A 21664-nucleotide genomic window follows, 5' to 3' on the forward strand; every position below is an offset into this window, starting at 1 on the left:
TATTCCTCCATGCAGAGCCCCATAAGCATTGTTCTTGGCATTACCCTGGATTTAACAACTGGAAAACACACTTTTAAAATGTTCAACTTTTCCAAATTGAAATAATCTGAGCTGAAGAGATTTGCAGTGGGTGCCTGCCTCATTTGGAATATCTTGGAAAGATTTTTAGGTAAGAGTTCAGTTATTTCTGATGTTGAGACTAAAATCGGGAGGAAAAAGTGTTTTTTCCACGTTATATGAGGACTTTCAACAGCTTAGTTGAAACTCTAGTACGTCTGATCTTGGAAATTTAGGAGGGAGTAGACTTACTTTGTGTTGGAGATGCCTGTGGCCAGTTTATGAAAGTGTTCTCAGTTTAATCAAGCATCTCCCTTCCTCTTTCACTTGTGCTTGTCATGTGCCCAAACTTGTTAAAGTTTGGCAATAAGCTCAAAGATTGTCTTATGTGAACAAGGTTCCTCTATAGGGATCTAGGAAAGGCTGGCCTCTTGCCGTTGGTCTTGGCAGGGAGCCCTGGTCACAGTGCCTGGGAGCTGAGTCTTGCTCCTTTCTCTGCTTGCAGTGGTCCTTCCTCTGGCCCTCAGCTGGGGAGGAAGGGTACATAGGAAAGAGGCAGAAGCAGTACCCCAGAAAGTAGGGTGGAGGAGGTAGGATTTTGCAGGAACCAAGCTGTGACAGTAAAAGCTGAGGACTAAATTTTTAAGAACAGGAGCAGAGGGAAACGGGTACTTGAGGATGAAAGTTAGACTGCTGTTCTCCAGACTTGAGAACTGAATCTAGGTCTCAGAAGACTTCCATGCTCTACCAGCAACTTCAGGAGCCCTTGCTGTGTTTGTAAAGTGTTACCTCCCTCTAGTGGTGTGTCTGCAAGGCTATGGGCACAGTCCCCTATTAGCTCCAGGTGAGGGTAGATCAGATCAAGACCGTATAGATAAAACACTGTGTCCTTGACTTTTATCTACGCATTCATACCATGTTATGTACATGTAGATGCACTTGGTGTTCCTGTGAGATACTGGGCAACTTGCATAAGCCATTCTGTTGACAGGTGGACACTTAGTGTCCCTCCCTTTCTGGGTGTTTAGCCGGAATGACATGAGGTCAGGCTTGAAGACAGGCTTAGCACAGGAGAAGGTTTCTGTAAATAGCCACAATGACACAGATAAATTATGATTATTTAGGAGCGGTAGGATCATTGACTCAAAATGAGTGGACAAATCTGGTAACTTTGCCTTTAATGCCTCTGCACTTTTATTTCATGAACAAGAGTGATGACGAAAGGTAGACTTGGTGTTGGTGGAAGAGGCTGTTGCTCTGGTGAGAACAGCCTAGGTGGCAACACAGGCTTTTCTAACTCTTAGTTGGAGCCAAGACTGGATGGCATGTGCTCAGGGGTGTGGGGCCTCGCAGTCTGTGTTGCCTTTGAGATTTCACATTCAGCTGACTGGTTGCTAATGAGGTAAGTGTCTGATGGGGGAGAAAATAGTATGTAACTGCATGATAAGGATTGTATCATACTGGGAGCAGCATCCTAAATGTGTTCACTGGTTATCAACTGTGCAAACTAATATCCACTGTTGCATAAACCACTTCACCCGGACCAACAAAAATGAGAAATAATTTTTTTTGCATGGCTAACATCAGATCATCATGGCTGCTATGGCATTACTGCTGTTAATATTTTAGGATTGGAGAAAACATACAGTGATTTACTAATTGGGTTTTACCACTGAAGATTCTTGTTCCTACTGCAAGTGTCCCCAAACCTGGCACTTCTGAGTCTCTTCTTGCTGTCTTTAACATCCTTTCCTCATCTTCTGTTCCTCATACCAATCAATAGACACTAGCAGCCTTTTTGTGTTGGAAACAGCTTTATTTTAGCTGTTGTATTTTGACTCTTCACTTAACTAGGATTAGCTTTAAGTTGAAAAGAGCTTTCTTTGATTCTGGATTAATAATTTTTAATCACTTAAACTATTCTTTTTATTCTCATTTTTATCTACTTTTGCCCTGACCCATAAGCCCCCCAAGACAACCAAATGCTTTGAAACGAGGAACACATGGGCTTTTCCTTTGTGTTTCACACAAATGACTATTTGGTAGTATTCTTTTACCTGTGCTAAGTGTAAACCATTCATAATCCCACCAGGTTACATATGCAACCAACAACTTCCAGTCGTGATAATTTATGGCACTTTTATTTATCATCCTGAGACTTAAACCATTGTCTTGGATGGCAGCGCCGTCCACATCTGCAGATGAACTTGTTTAGAGCTAACTGTATTAGATGTCCGGCAGATGTCTCTTAAAAAAAAAACAGAAAAAAATCTTTTTATATATATAAATGGATACTTCTAGAAGAACTGGTCCTATTTTCTAGTTTGGTTTTGATCACTTACACTGACTATCTTCCAGGATTTTGAGAGCAATTCCTGATTCATATGGTCTGAAACTTTCATACATCTGAATTGTATGGTGGTCTTTCCCTCCTTTTCTTTCATCTTTCTCTTGCTGTCCTTTCAGGTTGCTTCCAAACTCACTGTACAAATGATGGCTTTAACTTTTCTTGCTGCACTTCTCCTTTCTCTTCCAAACTTAAAACCTAAAGTAAAAACCAAACAAACCTATTTAATTATTTCCCAGCACTGTGAATGAGATGATGCACAGTGCATGGGCAGTGAGGACGAGGGATAGCAGGCTGATTTGAGTTGGGTTTATAGTGGTAAGTTTATCCATGGGGCAACTATTGCCCTTTAAATGTTGAAGCCTCAGGTAAATATTTAATTAGTAAATACTTGTAATGATGTCAGACCTGCTCTTGCTGTGCTGCAGGTGCTGTCCTCAGAGTCAGCAGACTACAGTGTGCAAGTGTTCTTCAGCTGCCCCTGCAAAATCCAGCCCTTTGGCTTAAGCTGCTGTGGGATGTGGTTTCAGAGGCTGTCAGACCTTTTCCCTGGTCTCAGTAAGGGATGCTCATGTGTTTCTATTCCATTCACTGGTGGGGCAGTGATCACCTCTGCCAGAGGCTAAATAGCAAACAGCTGGAGAGGTTGTAATGTCTTAAACTGCTACAGCTATTTACTACTTAATGCATGTCTGTGCCCCAAGGTCTTTTGCCAGTAGCCTGCAAAGAATTCATGCAACCTAAATAACCACGGGGCTGTCTTACAATGCAAGGCTGAATTTAAGTGGCATTGAAGAGCACAGAAGCTAACTTTGGTGATATTTTTGGACTTTTGAATAGTCAAGCAGAACTTGTCCTGCCTACATCGTTAATGCAAACTGGAGAGGGTGCTTGAAAGGAGATTGTCCATCCTCCCTTCCCCCAACTGTTTCAATTGATGGGTGTTTGCACCCGCAAACCCCCCACCTCTTCTGTTTCAGCTTTTCTGGAGGCTGCTCCCTGTCAGCATGCTTCTTGGGATTTCTTTTTTTCCCTGTCATCTGCTATTTGCAACACCTTGCCTGCTTCTCACTGGAGCAGAACGTGGCAGTGCTTTGGTTTCCTCGCACAGCCTCATGGTGCTAACAAGACCCTTGACATACCACCCTTGCCCCTTTCAGGCTTGCCCCAGCCTAATCTGGATCTCGTTGCTTAATTGTAGTAGGATCAGCTGCACTTATCTTGCCAATAAAATCAGGCAAACAGAAGTCATGACTCTTCTTCCTTCCCTCTGTCATCACAGCTGTTGTGGAGTGGTCATGCTCCTGACCTAAGCACATGTTTTTCATGCCTAACATAAAACTCTTGAGATCATGCAGGCACAGAAGTTTAGAGGGGAAAAAGTGCTTCCATTATGTTTGTTCTTTCAGCCAAAAATAAGAGCAAGAGTTAACCTTTTTGGGCTTCCCCCTCCCCATTTGTGTTGTGTATCAGACTTCAAATCTGCTGTGAAGTGATGAAGATATGCATGATCTTTTGCTGGAAATGTAACTTAATTGAATGCCAGCATGTCAGACACAATTATAGTCCCTTGTTTCTGAAGTATTCCTAAGTTGTTTGGTTTGGTTTTTTTTTTTTTTTTTTTTTGTTATGGCTTTCGTTGATGTAGAGAAGCTATGTTACCTTTTATACCAAAGCTTCAGTGAATTACTGGAACAGTTGCCCTCTGGACTGATGGCAGTGTGAACCTTGAAGATGTAGGAGAAAGTTGATTTGAAGATAAGGGTGAAGAGGGATTGAAGCAAGGATTTCTCCCACATGACTGGTACCAATCAGAGTAAAACTAACCTTTCAGGAGCGCTCAGCTTCGATGAAGTGTGAGCACAAAAAAGCATTGTATACCTTCTAGGGAATTCCCCCTCACTGTCGCCTTTCAATGTCATTTCAGTTGGCCAGAATGCCATGCCAACAGGCAAGAGTTCAAAAGGTGTATCAGACAAAATATTCAATGTGCTGAACAGCAATTCTGAGCTCAAGACAGATGCACAATTGGCATTTACGCAGGTCCATGGATGCGTATTTTGATAAGTTTACAGTATTAACAATAACTCCAGGCACCCTATCTTAACAGTGTTTATGATGAGCTGCTTAGATAAAATGTTCAGGAGGTTTACTGTCTATTATTTAGTGAATTTCATGTTCTTAGTGCGATATGCGAATTAATGTAGGGTGGGGATAGTAAGCTGCTAAGTAAGTGTACCACTGTTACGGATTAATCTTTATCCCTTCCAATTCTGATCGGTTTTACTGAATATCTTTATAGTCTGTGGAAGACTTCTTTTTCTCCTCTTCCCCCCGTTGTTTAAATTGCTAATGAGTCTATAGCATTAGGTTAGAAACTCCCTTATTGCCAGATTGTGTTACAGTAACTACTATTTTCATGATTCATCTCAGCAAATGCCCACACTTCCTTTCTGACTAAAATGCATGCTGAAAGAGTGAACCTGCTAATTGCGAAAAGGATGTGCTTCATGTATTCTTATTCATGGGGGCTAACAGCCTGCACGGCTGCACTGTTGTGTTCCTGCACGCTTTCCTTCAGAGGTGGGGATGGGGAACTTCATCATCCTACTTCTGCCCTTCCTCCTCACACCCAAATAAACATTGAGCAGTTGGCATTTTAGCTGGAGCTTCTGATATAGGTAGTTGTTTGGCACTTTGGTACTTAACTTTCATTAGATTAACTCGGGCTAATTTATCTTCCTTGCTAATGTTTGGATTCTTCTTGTATTCAGTAGAAGAGTAATTTTGATGTTACCTGTGGCAGTTGCGATTGGAGCTGTTAAATTATTTCACAATTGTTGAAGCTTTTGCAAATGGCTGGAACCACCACATTTTTGTCAAAATGTTTCTTTAAAGGATCTTGAAAGGTGTTGGTGGGGTACAAGAAGACAGCAGCTGCTGCGGATAGCGGTCTTGTTGCTTCTTCCTGACTCTCAAATCCACCCTCCCCTTTGGACGCTTTCATGTCCCTGCTTCCATTCAGGAGGTGGCGAGGTGATGCGGCGCCGGCGAGCCGATCGGTGCCAGTGTACTTGTGGGAGAGGACAGACTCGCAGTGCCCATGTGTTGCCTTGGTTGGAGCAGGGGCAACGGAGGAGCCATGTGTCCGTGGCACTGAGGCCACTGTGAGGGTGGGACTTGGTGTGGGGGAGAGGCTGAGACCAGTGTGTTTTGTGTGTGCAGTAAGGTGCTGCTTTACCATTTTGAAGTGACTTTTATGATGAGAAAATGCAAAAAATGGCCAGCAGAATTTTTTTTTTTTGCATAATTGTAAATGCAATAAACAGTGGTATCTGTAGATGATGAATTCTTATTGGGATTCCAGAGCTCAGGGGTCTTTCAAAATGTGTGGCCTGCTGCTCTGACTCAGGGAACAACATGTCTGATGTGCTGGTTATGCAAAGGGAGATGTGTATGGGTGGAGGAGGTTTAAAAAAAATTCCCTAAAACTCTCTATGCCTTAGACTTCGTGCTTCACTGCAGGCGCTGGAAATCTGAGCTCTTCTGATGGAGCATGTATGTCATCCTTGTAAGCCAACTTTGAGCAAGGGAGATCTTCCGTAGTGTAACAATAAGCAGTCCAGTCAAGGATGTTTTCAAAGCAATTTTGTGGCTTGCTGCAGCTTTTATCTACTTTCCCTGCCCTGACCTCTTCATCTTCTTGCCCAGTACTGCGAGAACAGCCTGACTTGTGCTGCTGGGCATGGGTTAGTAACACAGCTCCTGGCTGTGAGGGAAGGGTTGCTTAAGAGCTGTCACCTCCTGCGTGGCTGGGGCTTGGCCTTCTGCTGGCCCGGGAGCAAGGAATCAAGCCACCGTCCCCTACTGATTTCCTTCTTGTCTGGCTCCAGGCATCTGGGGTTATGTGTGCTACCACTAGGCTGCTTTTGAGGTTAGTTAAAGGATATCTCTATGGACTAAGTGGGAATTTTTGCTTTTCAGGAAGAAGAGATGCCAGATGTAGAAATTGACATTGATGACCTTCTTGATGCAGCCAATGAAGAGGAGAGAGCTCTCAAATTACAGGTAATATTTTCTAATTTTAAATCGGAATGTGGCTGAATGAATGCATCTGGGTCCCTATCTTGTGTTTGATTGAATCCACTGTAAGCATAGAATTAGAACTGAGAGGTTCCGAGGTCTGAGTTTAGCATAATCTACTGGACTATACAAAGGTAATCAAAATCCTTTAGGATAAAAAAAATTCTGAAAGGCAGGTGATAACAGGAGTAAATAAAAGTTCAAAGAGTCCGGTAATAGAGGGAGATATGCTGAGACAGATTAGACTCATTCTTATTTTTACAAGTATATAAAATAAAGAACAGAAAACAGGAAAATAAAGAACAGTCACATAGAAAAATTACGTGGCTGAGAGTCATTTATGATGACGAGATAGTTTCTGTAGTTCACTGCAGCAACAGAAATATACATGTGTGCATATACAGCCCAGAAATCCTCCCTTGTCCTTAGGATATTGGAAACTTTGTTTCTCTGTCTATACTAGCTAGAAATTGGAACCCATCGAGTTCTCTTAGAGTAACTTGTCTAAAAGCTTCAGGAAAGGATAAAGATGGTCAGCAACAGGAATTAGTAGGGAAATTCAGAAGCTGTCTGCTAAAATTATACAATTCAAACCAGCTCTCTAATTCTCTGAATCCTGCTTGAGGTAAAAGTTAATGAATGGAAGAATGAGGGGGAGAAGAAAAGAAACATTGTTGTCTTAATAGAGATACATATATCTAAATCAAGATATAAAACCAATATAAGGGTCTCTGTTTATAATCTTTTCAGATGCACTAAAGGAAGGAAACTTGTCCCAGAGCAGTGGTTTGCCCTCAGCTCACTTCTGGGAGGTGACTAACTTGGTGCTTAGATGCACTATATCTGATTGCAGTGCCTATTGGCACCCTTTTCTCAGTGCCCACTGCCCAGCCCCAGAGACCTGGGGCATGGCCCCAGGCTGTTCACTCAGTATTCATAAATACCTTTGCTGCTTCTGCCTAAACTAGCTGCTGCAGCCACACTGCTAGGAATGCCTCACCTAGCTAACATCTGTATTTCTGCATTACAAAGACTGTGATGCCCTCACAGAAAGCTACCTTTCACATGTGTATTGCTGGGAGAAATGTTCTTGGATTCTCCTCTTCTCAGTTTGTCTTGGAGAGACGGATTGTGTAACTTCCAGCCTGGAGGAAGGAGACATCATTTCTCTCCTGTTGCAAATCATTCTGATCCACCTAGGGAGCGCTGGGTTTTCAGTAGCATCTTCATCCAGTGATTCCTGCTTCTTGCTCCTTTTCTTTCTCCACTCCCTTGCCAGGTTTCATACTGTAGACTTGTTTATGTTCACTGTTTTTCTGTATTGGAACTGACACTTTCATATTTTGCTTCTAGGAAACTCTTGTAGATTGCTACAAACCAACAGAGGTAAAAAGACTTTTCTTAAATACTATTCACGTGTGGAAAGTGTAGCTATGTTCAAGCTAAAGTAACTTTTTTTTTTTATACTCATGATAAAGTAAATATAGGAATGTTAATGGGGAGCTAATGGGCTTGGGCCTTTATATCCTGGGAATGTTTGTGCCTGTCACTTGACTACAGTAGGAACAGGATTGGGCCCTGTGGAGGAACTGCTGATCATTCCAGCTGAAGTATCAATATTGTCTTCTGTTATGTCCTTATTGACTTTACTGATGCTTAAAGCTGTCATGTTACAAGAGAACTAAACACAAATCTCATTAGATGGTTAAAATCCTACTATATTTGCATGAAAATTCAACTTGAGAGAGGGACAGTGTGCTCTTCAATGTGAAGCCATTTAATTTTATCTCTGACAGTAAAATTCTTTATTCTGGGAACTGTTATGTAGATATGCAGCTCAGCTAATTGTTTTTGTAAATGGACTTGAATACAATCGTGGGATAACCTGAACTAGCAGGATTTAGTTAAAAGTACTCAACTTTCAACTTGAATATCCATTAACGTGTCCAGTGCCAATATAGCCTACTATCTTATATAGTAATGTGTGCTTAATAGGAAGAATAAATGTTGTGGATCAGTTTCGTGGTTCAATTTATAGAGTCAGTGCTTTCCCACCAGTGGCTACTGTGCAGTATTTAATAGAGTGGGTGGCTTACAGGATTCCCCTAGTCAGGGACCTTTCAGCTGTGCGTGACTAGAAGCCAGTCGTTTGATTCTTGAAATAAGGCTGCCTATAGCTTGGTTCCTCTGTAACAGCTGTAGCTGTAGCCACTTAAACTGCTGGGGTTTAAGGATAGTCAGGCTGTCAGGAAGAACCACTGGGATGGTTAAATAGACACTTCCCTGGCTTTTCTATTTTTAGTGATTCCTGTGGTAGATAGGGAAAGTTCTCCAGAATTGTTATTACAGTTGCTGATATAACTTTTTGACAGTGCAGGGAATTGATCCAGAAAGACTTCGACGGTAACACTTGTATAGCTTGGTCTGTGTTGTACCTTGGTCTCTTTACAGTAGACAGCACACATCTCCCATTATAGAGATGCCAGGTCAAAAAAATCAAGTCTTCAGATGTCTCACTGTAGTAATGCTACGCTACAGGTGACCCCTGTCAGCCTCCTCCAGCCTTCTCTCAGCAAGTGCCATTGAACCTTAGTTGTTCTTCGTAAGATAGGTGTGAAGACTGATGGGGCATGTGGAGCCTGACATGGTGGTTCTCACAGGCTAGTGAGAGAACGTGGGGGTCATGAGTGGGTGGGAGGAACAGGTTGCCCAGAGTTTAGCAGCCACTTGTGTGCTGACCTCTTATCTCCACGTTATCTGAAGGTGGATGAGGAAGGCAGAGAATCAAATAATTACCCTTCTTCCTCCTTCATTGAGCATGTAATATGAATTATTTTTCTTAGCTCTGAAGCTTGGCACTTAATGCAAGAACAAATTTCAGAGCTCTGATAAGGGTACATGACAGATGTTAGTGAGTTTTCACCTGGAAACCTTGGTTATAGAATTGCAGGAAATATTTGTGCCATGCTGGTAAATTAAGTTGGTCCGGCAGTTCACAGGAAACAACATCCTGGACAGGTGTGCTCGACTGCCCTCAAGGCACTTGGACCAAGGTGAGATTTTAATACTGAATTTGTGACTTGCCTCTTCAGTCCTCTGCTGATGGGATGGAGGCAGCTTGCAGCTCCTTTACCTGGGAGAATATCCATCTTCCTTGACAATCTTTTGAGATAGCCACGTTGAGACGAGTACTTAATCCATTCTTCTGTGAGGGTAGTTGCTGAAATGGGAGTCATTTCCCAGGACTGTTTTCACAACAGCAGCTTGTCGTCTTCAGCTGTAGCATGATAAGCCCAGTAATACGGCATGACTGCTAACTTAGGCCACTTAAAAATAGCAGTGTTTTTTTGTTTTGTTTTGTTTTTGTTTTTTTTTTTAACCTGCCATGTGTGGACTAAGAAGAGCCTTTAAGTTGGCTTAAACTTGCTATATGAGGATCCACACCTTGTCTAGAAAATCTGCAATCCTTTCATATTTGCAGACCATTCAAAGCTCTTGAGGTAATTGGTTCGTGAAAGGATTTCTAGAAGATTTGTGGAGAATGGATGTGAGCTCATGGAATTTCTCCTGACCAATTAAATACAGTCAATCAAGTGCACTAGGGATTTTAGCATCAAGAGTTATACAGTTTACAAAAGGCATTAATCCCTAACTGGGGAAAAATTTGTGATACGATGTCTCCACTATTCAGAACATAAGGAAAAATAGTACAGGCAGAAAGCTTAATAACTTGAAGCTCTTATCCCATCTGTTTAAAAAAAAAAAAGTATATCTTAAGTCAGTTTTGCTTAGTGTCTTCCACTTAGAATAAAGGTTAAGGAAAGGCTGAGGGATTCTTGCATGTATTCTGGATTGACTTTTCATCAGAAGAAGCAGAATTATCCAGGTCACTGGAAAGGTGGAAGGAATTCTCAGCCAGTAATAAATTGGCCAAAGATAGGAGCTAACAGTAACTTATGAGGAACTGCTATGAAAACTTTCTTCTAAGGAAAATACAGCTAGGCTGTTGAATGTGCTCTAAAATTTAAAAAGCTTTTCTAAGGTAGCAGTTACGGCTGTTGTTTTAATTTGTATGGAAATATGCTTAATGTGGGAACCTTGTTGTAAAGAGTCATGTAGTTTACGCAAACAAGGCAACTAAAGGTTAATCAGGAAAGTGCACACAGTCAGTATGATTTTTGGGTGCTATTTAAGTTTACGTTAATGATCCTTAAATTAAAATGTTGATTTGCTAATCAAGATTCATATGCAATGTGACTGATGTGTCATTCAGTCATTAAAAGTTAGTTTTGTAAAATATGCCAGAAACTAAAAATAATTTCTGGGCAAAATTTGCCAACTTAGCTGTTTGTAGAAACATAATAATTAAAAAAAAAACAACAAAAAAAAACCCAGTGGCTAAGAGATACATTTGGTAACTAGCAAACTGTAAAGTATGTTTTTATCGGTGTTAATCACTGCAATATGTGACTTGTATTTATCCTTCACATCCTTTTACTTGAGCTACGATCTCCTTGCTCTGTGTCGTTAAGTTGCACTTGTTGAAGAGAAGTTGAGTAGCTGCCTTACTCAAGGCATAGGTTTGGGATCTCAAACGTGGACAGTGCTTTGACACATGATGATGGTCTTCCTACTATGCAAAATATAATGGTGCTAGAAGTATTCTTCAGACAGTTGACACTTTCTCTGCTTCCCCTTCTCTCCTGTTACTATCATACCTTGTTCAAAAGTGGTACATGTCATGTAGTCTTGACATAAGATAAGGCTTGATGTGAGGGAACAGCAATTCATTTTTAGGACTGCACAAACTTAAAGGGTCTGCTATCTGCAAAATCAGTGCCATAACCAAATCTTGGATCTGAACTTTTGTGGTCGAAAAGGAGCAGGGAGCAGCAGCGTCCTCCTGCATCACCCATGTGCCAGAGCAGCCAGTGCTTCACTCGGTGCCATGTGTCGCCTGTGGAAAATCCCACCCAGACCTTTGTCAGGTTGCTGTCTTGGTTCTGTCTATGCGATGGAGAATCTTAACGTAGGTCACAGGGAATATTGAGTCTCATGTTAGCAGTGAATGTAGCAAAGAAGTTTAAATATAATCTGTAATCTTGATGGTAGGGTTTTCATACTTGACAATAGACTCTTATTTAGAATAGGAAGACTGTTGTGGGCATGAAATCAATGAAGTTTTGTCAAGACATATACTTTGAAGGAGGCTGGCTAAATCTGTGTTATTGTATCTCTGCTATAGGTAGCAGCAAGACCACCCATTTAGACTGGGCTTTGGAGAAAATCTGAAATATTTGTGGCTGATGTGAATTAGAGCTTCCACTGGTGGGACTGCCAAAGTGACAACAGGAGAAATGACTAGGAGACTCTTAAGCTACTATGGGAGAGAAATCCAATGAGTGGGCAATTTTTGTTTACTGACTCCGAAGGATGCAGTTGAGCTACACAATGTCTGCAGATAACTTATCTGTGAAGAGAACTGGATAAACTGGATTTGGGGTTTCTTTGCTTCTTTCTTTTCTCATAGAAATATACAAAGCTTCAGGCAAATGGGCTAGAGATCTCTCCCATTCAGGCAGGCAGGATTAAATCTATCCAGACCATCTTGTTAGTACAGTTCTTCACTCAGTGCCAACTAGGAGAAAAAGGAGATGAAGTTGTATCATAAAAGAAAGTTATTTTGCTGGGAACTCTTAATTAATAACAATTTTCAATATGATTTCCAAACAAACTATGTTAAATTGCTGTGCATATTCTCTGGAGAATTTGGGCAGAGATTTAAGTCACTGACTACTCAGGTACTTCAGTGGCTGGACTATTTCAGCAGCTTTTAACACTTAATTCTGAGAAAGGTAGAGATGCATTTGCTTAACTACATGTTTCTTCAAATTTAATTTCTAGTTGGAGCAAATGACAGGCTTGTGATGCAGCATTTTAGAGTGGTCCAAGCACTGTGGTTCTTAAAACTAAAACCTATTTTGAGTATGTCTTCAGATAATGCATGTACTTAGTATGCAGATATGCATAGAAAGCTCAACCCTTCTGAAATGGAACCTGTAAAATTTTGAAGGATCTTTTTTTTTTTTTTTTGTGCTACTATGTTATGAATTCTTTTAAATTCATGTTATTATTTGGTTTTTAATATACTCGCAAGGATACGTAGGATACCCATTCGATGCAATAGTAACTAAAGATGTGTCCTCAAGCCTCAGTGCAGTGTACTGCCATACATCTGGGAGAGCCTAGAAGCTCACAGACGTTTATTGCAGCTCAGCTGATGGGTGAATGAAGTTATTAAGCCACAGTAACTCTATTATGTGTCCATATTACTTGAAGTCAAATAGGACACTTTGTAGAGAAGAAAGTTAAGAGGCATGCATATTTAAAAGCAATGCAGACAGAGGCATTTCTAGAAAAACATGGTTTCTTGCTCATCCATTTGACCACTCTGAATTCAGTGAACTAAAACTGTTTATATGCCTGCTGAGATTTGCCCTATATTGTACTACAGTGTTGCAGGGAATTAAGCTTGCATGTTTTCATTTCAGCAAGTACTCATGAATACAACTTACAAATACCCATAGCGATATGATAATAGAGAAGCAAACGGTGATTTGACAAGAATAAGCTGTGCTTGTTTACATGCTGCTGAATTGGAGAATAACTGGACTGCATGTCTTGACCATAGCTAAGCGTTGTGGTATTTAGTTAGTGCCTTGTACAGGGCTCACTGAGAAGATAAATTGCTGTGTATTGTCTTCCTCTGGGCAGCGATGGTGCCATGGCCTCACTGGAGAGGCTGTGCTGGTGGGATTGTTCAGTGAGGCTACAGAGATGCTGCACCAGTTCTTGCTAATAGAAGGCAGCTTCTGGCCTTGTTCTCCTGAAGCGTCTGTGCCTCTTCCCGTATGATCAGCTTCAGGTTTGAGCCTGTGGGGAAGGGAAGGTGTTTGGCAGTAGGGTTCCCTCTTTTTCTTTCTTTCGTTTTTTTCTTCCCATTCAGATAACATTTTTGAGCTGTTGTTTAGTTTCTTCCCCAAGTAGCTGTGGAGATTGCTCTCTAGGCTGGCTTTACTTTTTACATCCAACCAATCAGGCACTCTCCAGGAAAGAGCCTTGGGCTCTTGCAGTCAAGGAAATCTTGATTTTTTTGGAGTTGGCTGCAGGGAAGTAAAGCTGTGGAAGAAAGCTGGTTTAGGATTTACTTCATGCTCTAGTGAAGCAGGAGGATTACAAACCCTACATTTTGGTTTGAGAACTAGTCCTATTGTATGTGTACTGTTTGTGGAAGAGAAACCTGGAGAGACAGAGTGTAATTAGTCTCCAGAATTAATTGGAAGACTTGAATAGGAAGCCTGGAATTCATTGTCTGTCAAATGACCTCATTAAAACAATGACTCACACCTCCAAAGCAGAGAGGTGAAGTGATTTCCTCCCCTTTCCTGACTTATCATTTCACCTTTGTTTGTTTTTATTTTTTTGTTCTGCATTAGATGAATGCTTTTGCTGAACTCCATGCTTTTGATTCAAGGGAAAGCGTTAGAGAAGAGAGAAGAAAAATGCCTAAGGCTGAACATAAACGGGTTCAAATGAACTATAGATTTAGTCTCTGTCCCTCATTTAAATTTGCCTTTAGAATTAGAAAGATGGCTTCTAGAAACAATGATGATTTTGTGTTATAAATTAACAGGACTCTCAATACTTATAACAAAACTGTATTTAAAGGTGGCTTCCTTGCAGAAAATCTGTGAAAAGAATTTAAACTGAGTTTGTGTACATTTTTCCTTTTCTTTTTTTTTTTCCTTTCTTTCTTTCCATTTACCTAGGCCCAAAGTGCTAGTATGAGATTCTTCTTCTCTTAAAAGTAGATGTGACCTGTGTATTTCTGGCTGCAGCCCTCCAAGGAATAATTCATAAGTTCTTGAATCTTTAGCTGAATTATCATTGACTGTTTTCCAACTCTGTGAATTAAATAAGAATTAAATAAGTATTATATAAGCATATATAAGCAGATAATCTAACCTGTGTTACAGAACTACTTTTAACATAGATTGGTACATGATCAGCTTTCAAATGCATCATGCTAAACTTTAGCATATCTCCTAGAGGGGATTTCAAGAAAACACTCTGTGTAAAATGAGTTTTGTGTATGAGGCTGAGGTAGACATGGATATTAAGTTTTCTATTAAGCCTTGACTCAGATGTCCACAAGGAATAAAACTGCAATTTTTGAGTGATGTCTGAAGAAAACAAATGGGTGTTAAAGCTGAGTCAGTTACTTATAAAGTGAAGGCTTATTGGAATACTGTGAAGTCTCCTTTCCTGCCTCCAAGAGGGAAAATGTGCATCTTCTCTAGAATGCGGCCTTTCCTTGATGAGGAGCTGCAAAACAAGAAAGGCACAAGCACCAGGGCACAGCGCTGTTAATGACAGCCAGCTCCATGCAAGCATCAGATGCAAAATGATACTTAATCAGAAAAGTACTAAACCAATGGTGTGGTTTGCACACCCATGGGATGTGTACAACAGCACTACTGCATTATGTAAAATGTCTGCCACATACAAAATGCTCTTGTTGGGTTTTACTGTTTGGTACTGCAGACCCTCTTATCAAGAAAAATAGTTCCTGAGGGATAAAGCATTTTCAATTGTTATATGTACTTCTTCAAGTGAATACAGCTCCCTTCCCCTTCCTTAAGAACAGCCTCAATTACTTCAAATCTGGTTAGGGGGTTGCTCCTACAGTTTGGTTTATTTTGGCAGCACTAAGAAGTTTCTAGGTGGTGTTAATATTGAAAAACTCAAGCAAATATCTTATTTTACAAAAGAAGGTGCTTGTGGTACCGCTTCAGAGTATAAGGGGAGAAACTCCCCTCCCTTGCTTTAATGTGGTATTGAAAAGCAACTGACCCCTGGCTGCATTCCATATCCAAGGGAAACTTGCCCCAAATCCTTCTGAGTTGTGGGAGAGAATGGACAGAGAAATGGTGGAGGTGCCTTTCAAACAGGGATGTCCCAAATGGGTACAGTCAGAGTGCCACAGAATTCCCTGTCCGCTCCGCAGATGGCCCTTGCTGTAATGCTCTTACTTTCGACTTCTGTGAAGCAGTTGGACAGTTTCCAGTTGCAGTGTCTTGCTGCTGCCCTGATGATGAGTGAAGGCGGTGTAGAGTATTTATGGCTTTAACAGATGACTAATAAAGTCATTCAAAGGGAAGAAATGGACTTAAGCCCGTTCCTTCCCAAAGTGGTCTTAGTCCGATGTTTTGGCATGGGAGTATAGCTTTTTATGGAAAGAGCTGTTGAAAGGCAATACTAATTGCATTAATCCCAAGTAAAAATCTTTTAAGATCACTGTAGAGAGTTTATTTCTATAATGATTTCACTGCAGGGCTTCATTTAAGTTTGATAGTAAAAAATCCTACAGTATATTTAGGATGTTTTGAACAGCACCATGCCACATTAGTTTTGCATTATCTAGCAAGTCTTTACAATGATGAAAGGATAACACAGAACCAATGCATAGTGCATTGAAAGCTGTGAATTTTTAGAGTAAACCTGTCTCCCTCCTTTTTCTCACCTCTGAATAGATAAGTACTGTACTCTGACAAGTTTAGAGTGGATATTGTTGGAGTGGCTTGTGTCTATGTGGAAAAAGGCAGTTTCTAGAGGGTGGAGGGGGAAGATTTGGGGTCTTAACAAATCTGCTTTTCTGATCATCTGCTTAGGCTATCTGTCTATCCAGAGGGGAAGCGCAATATTGATCTACATAGATGTATTCCTGTACTGGCCTTGATCTAGTTAGTTCAGGAGAGGAGGCCAGAACATAAAGGTTGTCGGTGAGCATTTGTAGCCCACACTGTGTATGCTGCTCTGCCTTTGCTGTTAGTTGAAGCCACAGCTAGTGTGGGTGCAACAATAACCATGGTGCGAAAGTACATGCAGTACAGTGTAGATGTGCGTAAGCTGTCAGGAAAGGATATTGCTCTGCTGGGGTGATACCTGCCAAGATTGTGCTCCCACCAGAAAAACCTGACATCTTTCTCAAGTTAAAATACACATTTACGGAGACTTTCCTTATGCACAGTGTAGCACCTGGATAATACAAGTTTCAATGTGACTTTTTTTGAAAGGTACTGTGTTGTCATTTAGGTGGTGACCTTGTTCACTGGAATTTTTAGCCTCAAGGAAGTCATACTTCTTGTACTTTCACATCAACCTGACTAAATCCATAATTACATTCCATATTTATAGCTAAATGATTTCATGATAAGAACCTTTTTGTAGGTGTATACATAGTAGTATGGGTAAACATTATTCTTCCAATGTGACAGTAAGGGGGTGATTTAGCTTTTAATGCATCTGCAATTATTATAAGAAGTTGTATACCAAAAGGATTTCAGATAATGGTGCAACTCTGTAAGCTTCTGTTCTCTCACAATTTAAAAAGAGAAAATCTGCTGAAACTGGAGAAAATATCACTGTGAATAAAGACCTGGTCCATTAGGTGTTTGGGTGGGTGTTTTTTTTTTTTTATTTGTTTGGGTTTTTTTGGGTTTTTTTGGTGTTTTGTTTGGTTGTTTTTTGGTTTTTTTTTTTTTTTTTTTTTTTTTAAGAATAGTCTCATTCACTGAGCTCCACAACCAGTCTCACCCAGCATAAACCAGTGGTGCTGCCTCTGGTGCTTGTTTCTGCCCTGCTTCAGTCTGGCACGAGTGTTGGTGTGGGGCTGAGTGGTGAGCCTGGTCGGAGAGCTGAGCCAGCTTGGAAGGTAGCAGGGCAAGAGGAAAAAACAGTTGAGTTTTTAGCCAGATCAGCTTTCTGTTCCAGCTGAGTATGCAGCCAACCAAAATGCTAGTGCCGGCATGGAGAGCGGTGAGAGAAACACCTCTTTTGGCAGGAGTGCCGATTTCTCTGCAGGCTTAAACTGTGAAAGTCTGCTTTGACTATTTGCATTGTATCCAGCCATAGATTTGCTTGATTCAACAGTTGGTAGAAGGCCCTATGTAGTAAAAGCCTGAAAGACAGCTAGCAACTGAGCCTGAACACTCATGCAGAGGAAAAGCTAGTTGTTCACACCTCCACTGTGTGATGAGAGCATGCATATAAGGTTCCTGGAGATCAGGCCGGGGAAATTCCAGCTTAGCAGTAAAAGCTTAAGTAAAAATGTAGCGTTTGCTTTGATATATTTTTTTTTTAAACTCAAAATCATGGTATTATGGGATCATAAAAATGACTCATATTTTCTAATCTTTTTTCCTAGGAATTTATCAAAGAGCTGCTAACTCGGATAAGAGGAATGAGGAAACTCAGTCCCCCTCAAAAGAAGAGTATATAAATAACTTGAAGTAGTAGCACTCTGTAAAAGACATGGCAAGGGAAATGGGACTTTGAATACGAGACCTTTATTAAAATAGTTGTCTTTCTCCACAACTTTTTTGATTTCATTCAGTTTTGACTCAAGGAATTTCTTTTGTGTGTTTTAAGGGTTCTTTTTTAAGTGTCCATTTTTTTTATCAAGAATATCAACCATTTGGATGCTGCTCAACTTTCACTTGAGGATTACTGAAGCAAGTGAAGAATCTAAGAGTTAGTGATGAGGGGCAGCAAGCCTACGTGGTGAACCAGAAGATCTTGTAAATTTACAGAGCTAGGAGACTTCTCCTTACAACTAGTTGGATAACGTTTTTTTAAGTTGGTTGTACATTTAACTCATGGATGTCAAGTTTCTTGTGCTTGTCTGTACATAAATTATAAAGTGGGTTGTGAATACTGTTTCACATGGATGGAGGGAAAAGTTTGTTACAGTAAATTATTTAAATGGTGGTTATTGCAAATTTGCTACCAGAAGGTACCAATTTAGATTACTGAGTGCTGCCATTTTTCTAAATACCCTTAAAGCAGCCCAGTGAAGAATTTCATCATATCTCCTTGTTCAGACCGCAGCCTATGAGAACTGGGAATTTTAAGGGCTTTATTTGTAGACTTAAAGTTATTTGATTGACTTTGATGCTTTGCCAGATCACTTCCTCTCCACCTCATGGTGTCTCGGCACTGTGGCAACCTATACTGAACAAGGGCCTGCAGTGATACCCAGAGAAATGTCCGTCACCATTTAAAAGCTGCTTCACAGTGGAGGAAAGGCAATGCTACCAAAATGAATTACAAGCACTGTCTTGCATTTAGTGATGTGGTTTTAATCGAATGCAGATTCCTCTCCTATTAAGGTAGGCAAAGTATATTATAGTTTTTGTTTATGGCTCTGCCCTGAGACGTGGGGAGACTTCTTCACTTGGGCTCTCTTACTTGTAAAAGCAAGAACAGAAGAGAGATCCCTGCTCCCTCCTGGAAAATGTCCTAATTAAAATGTTCAATAAGCTACCATATGCTGGTAGGTGACACTAATCAGGCATTTTATATCAAGGGTGCTCTGAACATATTTTATTTTTCAAAAGAAGTACATGTTTGTGAATTTTATGTATACTGGCAAGCTTTTTTAATGTATTTAATTTTGTAATGTTTACCGATGATTTTATTTACCAGATATTTACTCAAATAAATGGAACAACTTGTGACTTGTTACATGTACACTTTAGAAGACTACTGTTGCTGAGTAGGTTGGTAAATGGACTTGCTCATCAGAAAGAGAAGCCTGTGGGGTGGTAAGTACATGGGAACCCAGCTGTATAGACCCTAATTAGCTTTTAATGTGCAACAAAAGCCGTTGCCCAGTATCACTCAGCCAGGCTCCTGTATCCTGGTGCACAGTCTCACTTTTGAAAGTCTTTTGCAGGTGAGGCCTTCCGTCCCTGTGCCCTGGGGGATTTAAAAAGAAGAAAAAAAAAAAAAACCTGGGAATTCTTGCAGATAAATGCTGCTGCTTTTTTTCCTTCCACCGGAGGTGAGAGTAGGGGAGGGCTTACACTGGGTGACACTCGGTTCTCTACTGAAGGTGTGGCAGAAGGGTGTCTTTCAGCAAGAGGCACTGTACCTTTCTTCCCTTCTGCACCCCTCTGAATTCTCCTCAAGAAGTTCCAGCAGCCCTAAGAAAAGACTTGGTTGTTTTGCCTGCAGCATCTTAAAATTTAAATCTTGTACCTTGCTGAAGTTGCAGTTCAGCTCTGGTTTCCTAAGGAGTCTTCCAGCAAAATTTTTTAAAATTGTGAAGTGAAACCTGTGCTTCAGCGAAATCAGGGTGGGAGAGGTGGTGATTTCATCTGTTTCTGTGTTGGGATCTCCCACTGTTGTTGTCAGGATTATCAGTGGGATGTCTTTGGTTCTGAAAGAGGTGCATGTGAATGACCTCTCTTGCCACAAGAAGATTCTCTCTCCTTGGTCTTCTGTGCTCCTTGCAGAGGATCTGATGTAGCTAGATCTAGATGACCAAGTTTGGATCAACATCACCCTTTGAAGGAGAGTTACAGGAAAAGCTTCCTTATCTCCTGAGGTAAGGGGCTTTCTGTTAGATTTTTTTGCCTCAACTCTTGAGGCAGAAATAAGTGGTGTTAGTAAAGAGGTTTTAGTTACTAGCAAAATTCTGATGTTTGACTAGGCACGTGCTTTCACAGACCTCTTTCTGGAAAGCCTGTTGGTTTGTAAACCATTGAGAGCCTTTTGTAAGCACCAAGTTTATTATGTCCAAAATGGAAAAAAACCCTTTTGGTTTGAGACTTGTTAGTAATGTTTGGAATTTTGAGCTGGGGTCTAAAATGCTGTCTGCTCATGGGTACTGTTCCCTGACTCATAAATTTATTCATGTGCTTTTAACACATGGGCTGAAACAATCGAGAGCATGAAATACACCTTTTCAACTTCTGAGGTGGTTACAGCTGCCTACATTTTGCAGGTGATATTTGGAAACAACCTCAAGTCTGAACATAAAGGTTCTAGTAATTTCCACATCAACAAATGCGCTTTATGATTTCACTTACAACTGCAAATATAATTTTCTTTTCTTCCTTTACAATACTGGTGTGCAAAATCAGAAACACCAAGTAATGGCAACTGCACCAGTTCTCTCTTACCTCCTACAGCAAAATGCTACTCCACATATTTTTCCCTCATGTTACTTGGCTAAAAAATGCCCACCCAACTGTGCATATCACTGTCCGTTTGCGTCTTTAGTCCTATTCCTCTTGCATTGAAGTAGTTGTGGAAAACAGCAGTCTGCCACTTCTGAAAGCAATTGGTTTGGTAATACACTTAGAGACAATGAAGTCTGGGACAGTCCTTATGATTTTCTTGTCTTGTGGATGGGACAGTCAGTTCTGTGAAGGGCTTCCTCTCCTCCTGCTCTACGTGTTTCACTATCTTATAAGTGTCAGTGAGGAAAAACGGAACTCTTAAGTAGCTTTTGTTTGCAGCTGGCATGATTTTCCTGGAGGCTTACAGGGTCTCGTTCTTGCTACTTTTTACTTAGTGGAGATACTCTTGGCCTTGGTGTAAGTGAAGGGAGAATCGACCCATTCACTTAAGATTTCATTGTGCTTTATGTCTTTATACTGTGTGGGTGTTCTTGGCTCTGGGCAATATTCAAGGGGCATATCAATAGCACACTGTTACTGAAACAACTTGAAATTAAATCTTACAGCCCAAGCTCTTCATTGCCTTGGCTGAAAAGCTTTCATGTGAAGGGCCAAGTCTGGCTGCAGTGAGAGCTTCCTCTAGGCTTTTAAAGTGGCTAATGAAAGGAACTGAAGTTCCCTCTTATAAATATGTAGAGAAGCTGAGGTTTTTGTTTTGGTATTGAAGTGCCTCTCCAGTGTACAAAGATTGCCTGCAAGAGCGCATGTTTCTAGGGTCTGTTTCATGGCATAATTAGCCTTTGCATGTTTTACAGCAGGAGCTGACAGTGTGATGTCTCTCATGGCTGATCTTCCAGTTGGCTTAGGAAGAGGAGGAAAGTGCTTGTAATCATATTTAGTGCGCCTCGTGAGGCTGCAATGGCAGGACAGTATATTCCTGTGGCACAGAAGAAAGATGATGAGCCTTTCTTCTGCCAACTGTGTTTTTGCCCCTTCTGCTCATTCTGATGGTGGGTTTTACGCCTAAAGTTCCTGTTCATGCAGGGAACATCTCAGGAAAATGTGGGAGGGAAGCTTTCCCTATTGTCAGAGAACGTGACTGAGAAAAGCAGGGGCAAAATATTTGCTCCTTTTGTGCACTTTAAACTCT

The 21664-nt window shown here is 40.8% G+C and overlaps 1 protein-coding gene across 1 annotated transcript in view; it reads left to right on the top strand.

Moving 5' to 3' along the window:
• PPP1R14C (protein phosphatase 1 regulatory inhibitor subunit 14C) overlaps nucleotides 1-19065 on the top strand; it is a 54895-nt gene extending 35830 nt beyond the window's left edge. The window contains exons 2-4 of the mRNA XM_087775753.1: nucleotides 6389-6472; nucleotides 7841-7873; nucleotides 17754-19065. Coding sequence (XP_087631879.1) covers nucleotides 6389-6472; nucleotides 7841-7873; nucleotides 17754-17828 — 192 coding nt within the window. The 3' untranslated portion in view covers nucleotides 17829-19065. The remainder of the gene's footprint in view (nucleotides 1-6388; nucleotides 6473-7840; nucleotides 7874-17753) is intronic.
• Nucleotides 19066-21664: the final 2599 nt, after the last annotated feature.

This window comes from Nipponia nippon, unplaced genomic scaffold, assembly GCF_047370975.1.
Source record: "Nipponia nippon isolate SJK-2023a ecotype South Korea unplaced genomic scaffold, ASM4737097v1 scaffold_4, whole genome shotgun sequence".
Classification (NCBI taxonomy): Eukaryota; Metazoa; Chordata; class Aves; order Pelecaniformes; family Threskiornithidae; genus Nipponia; species Nipponia nippon.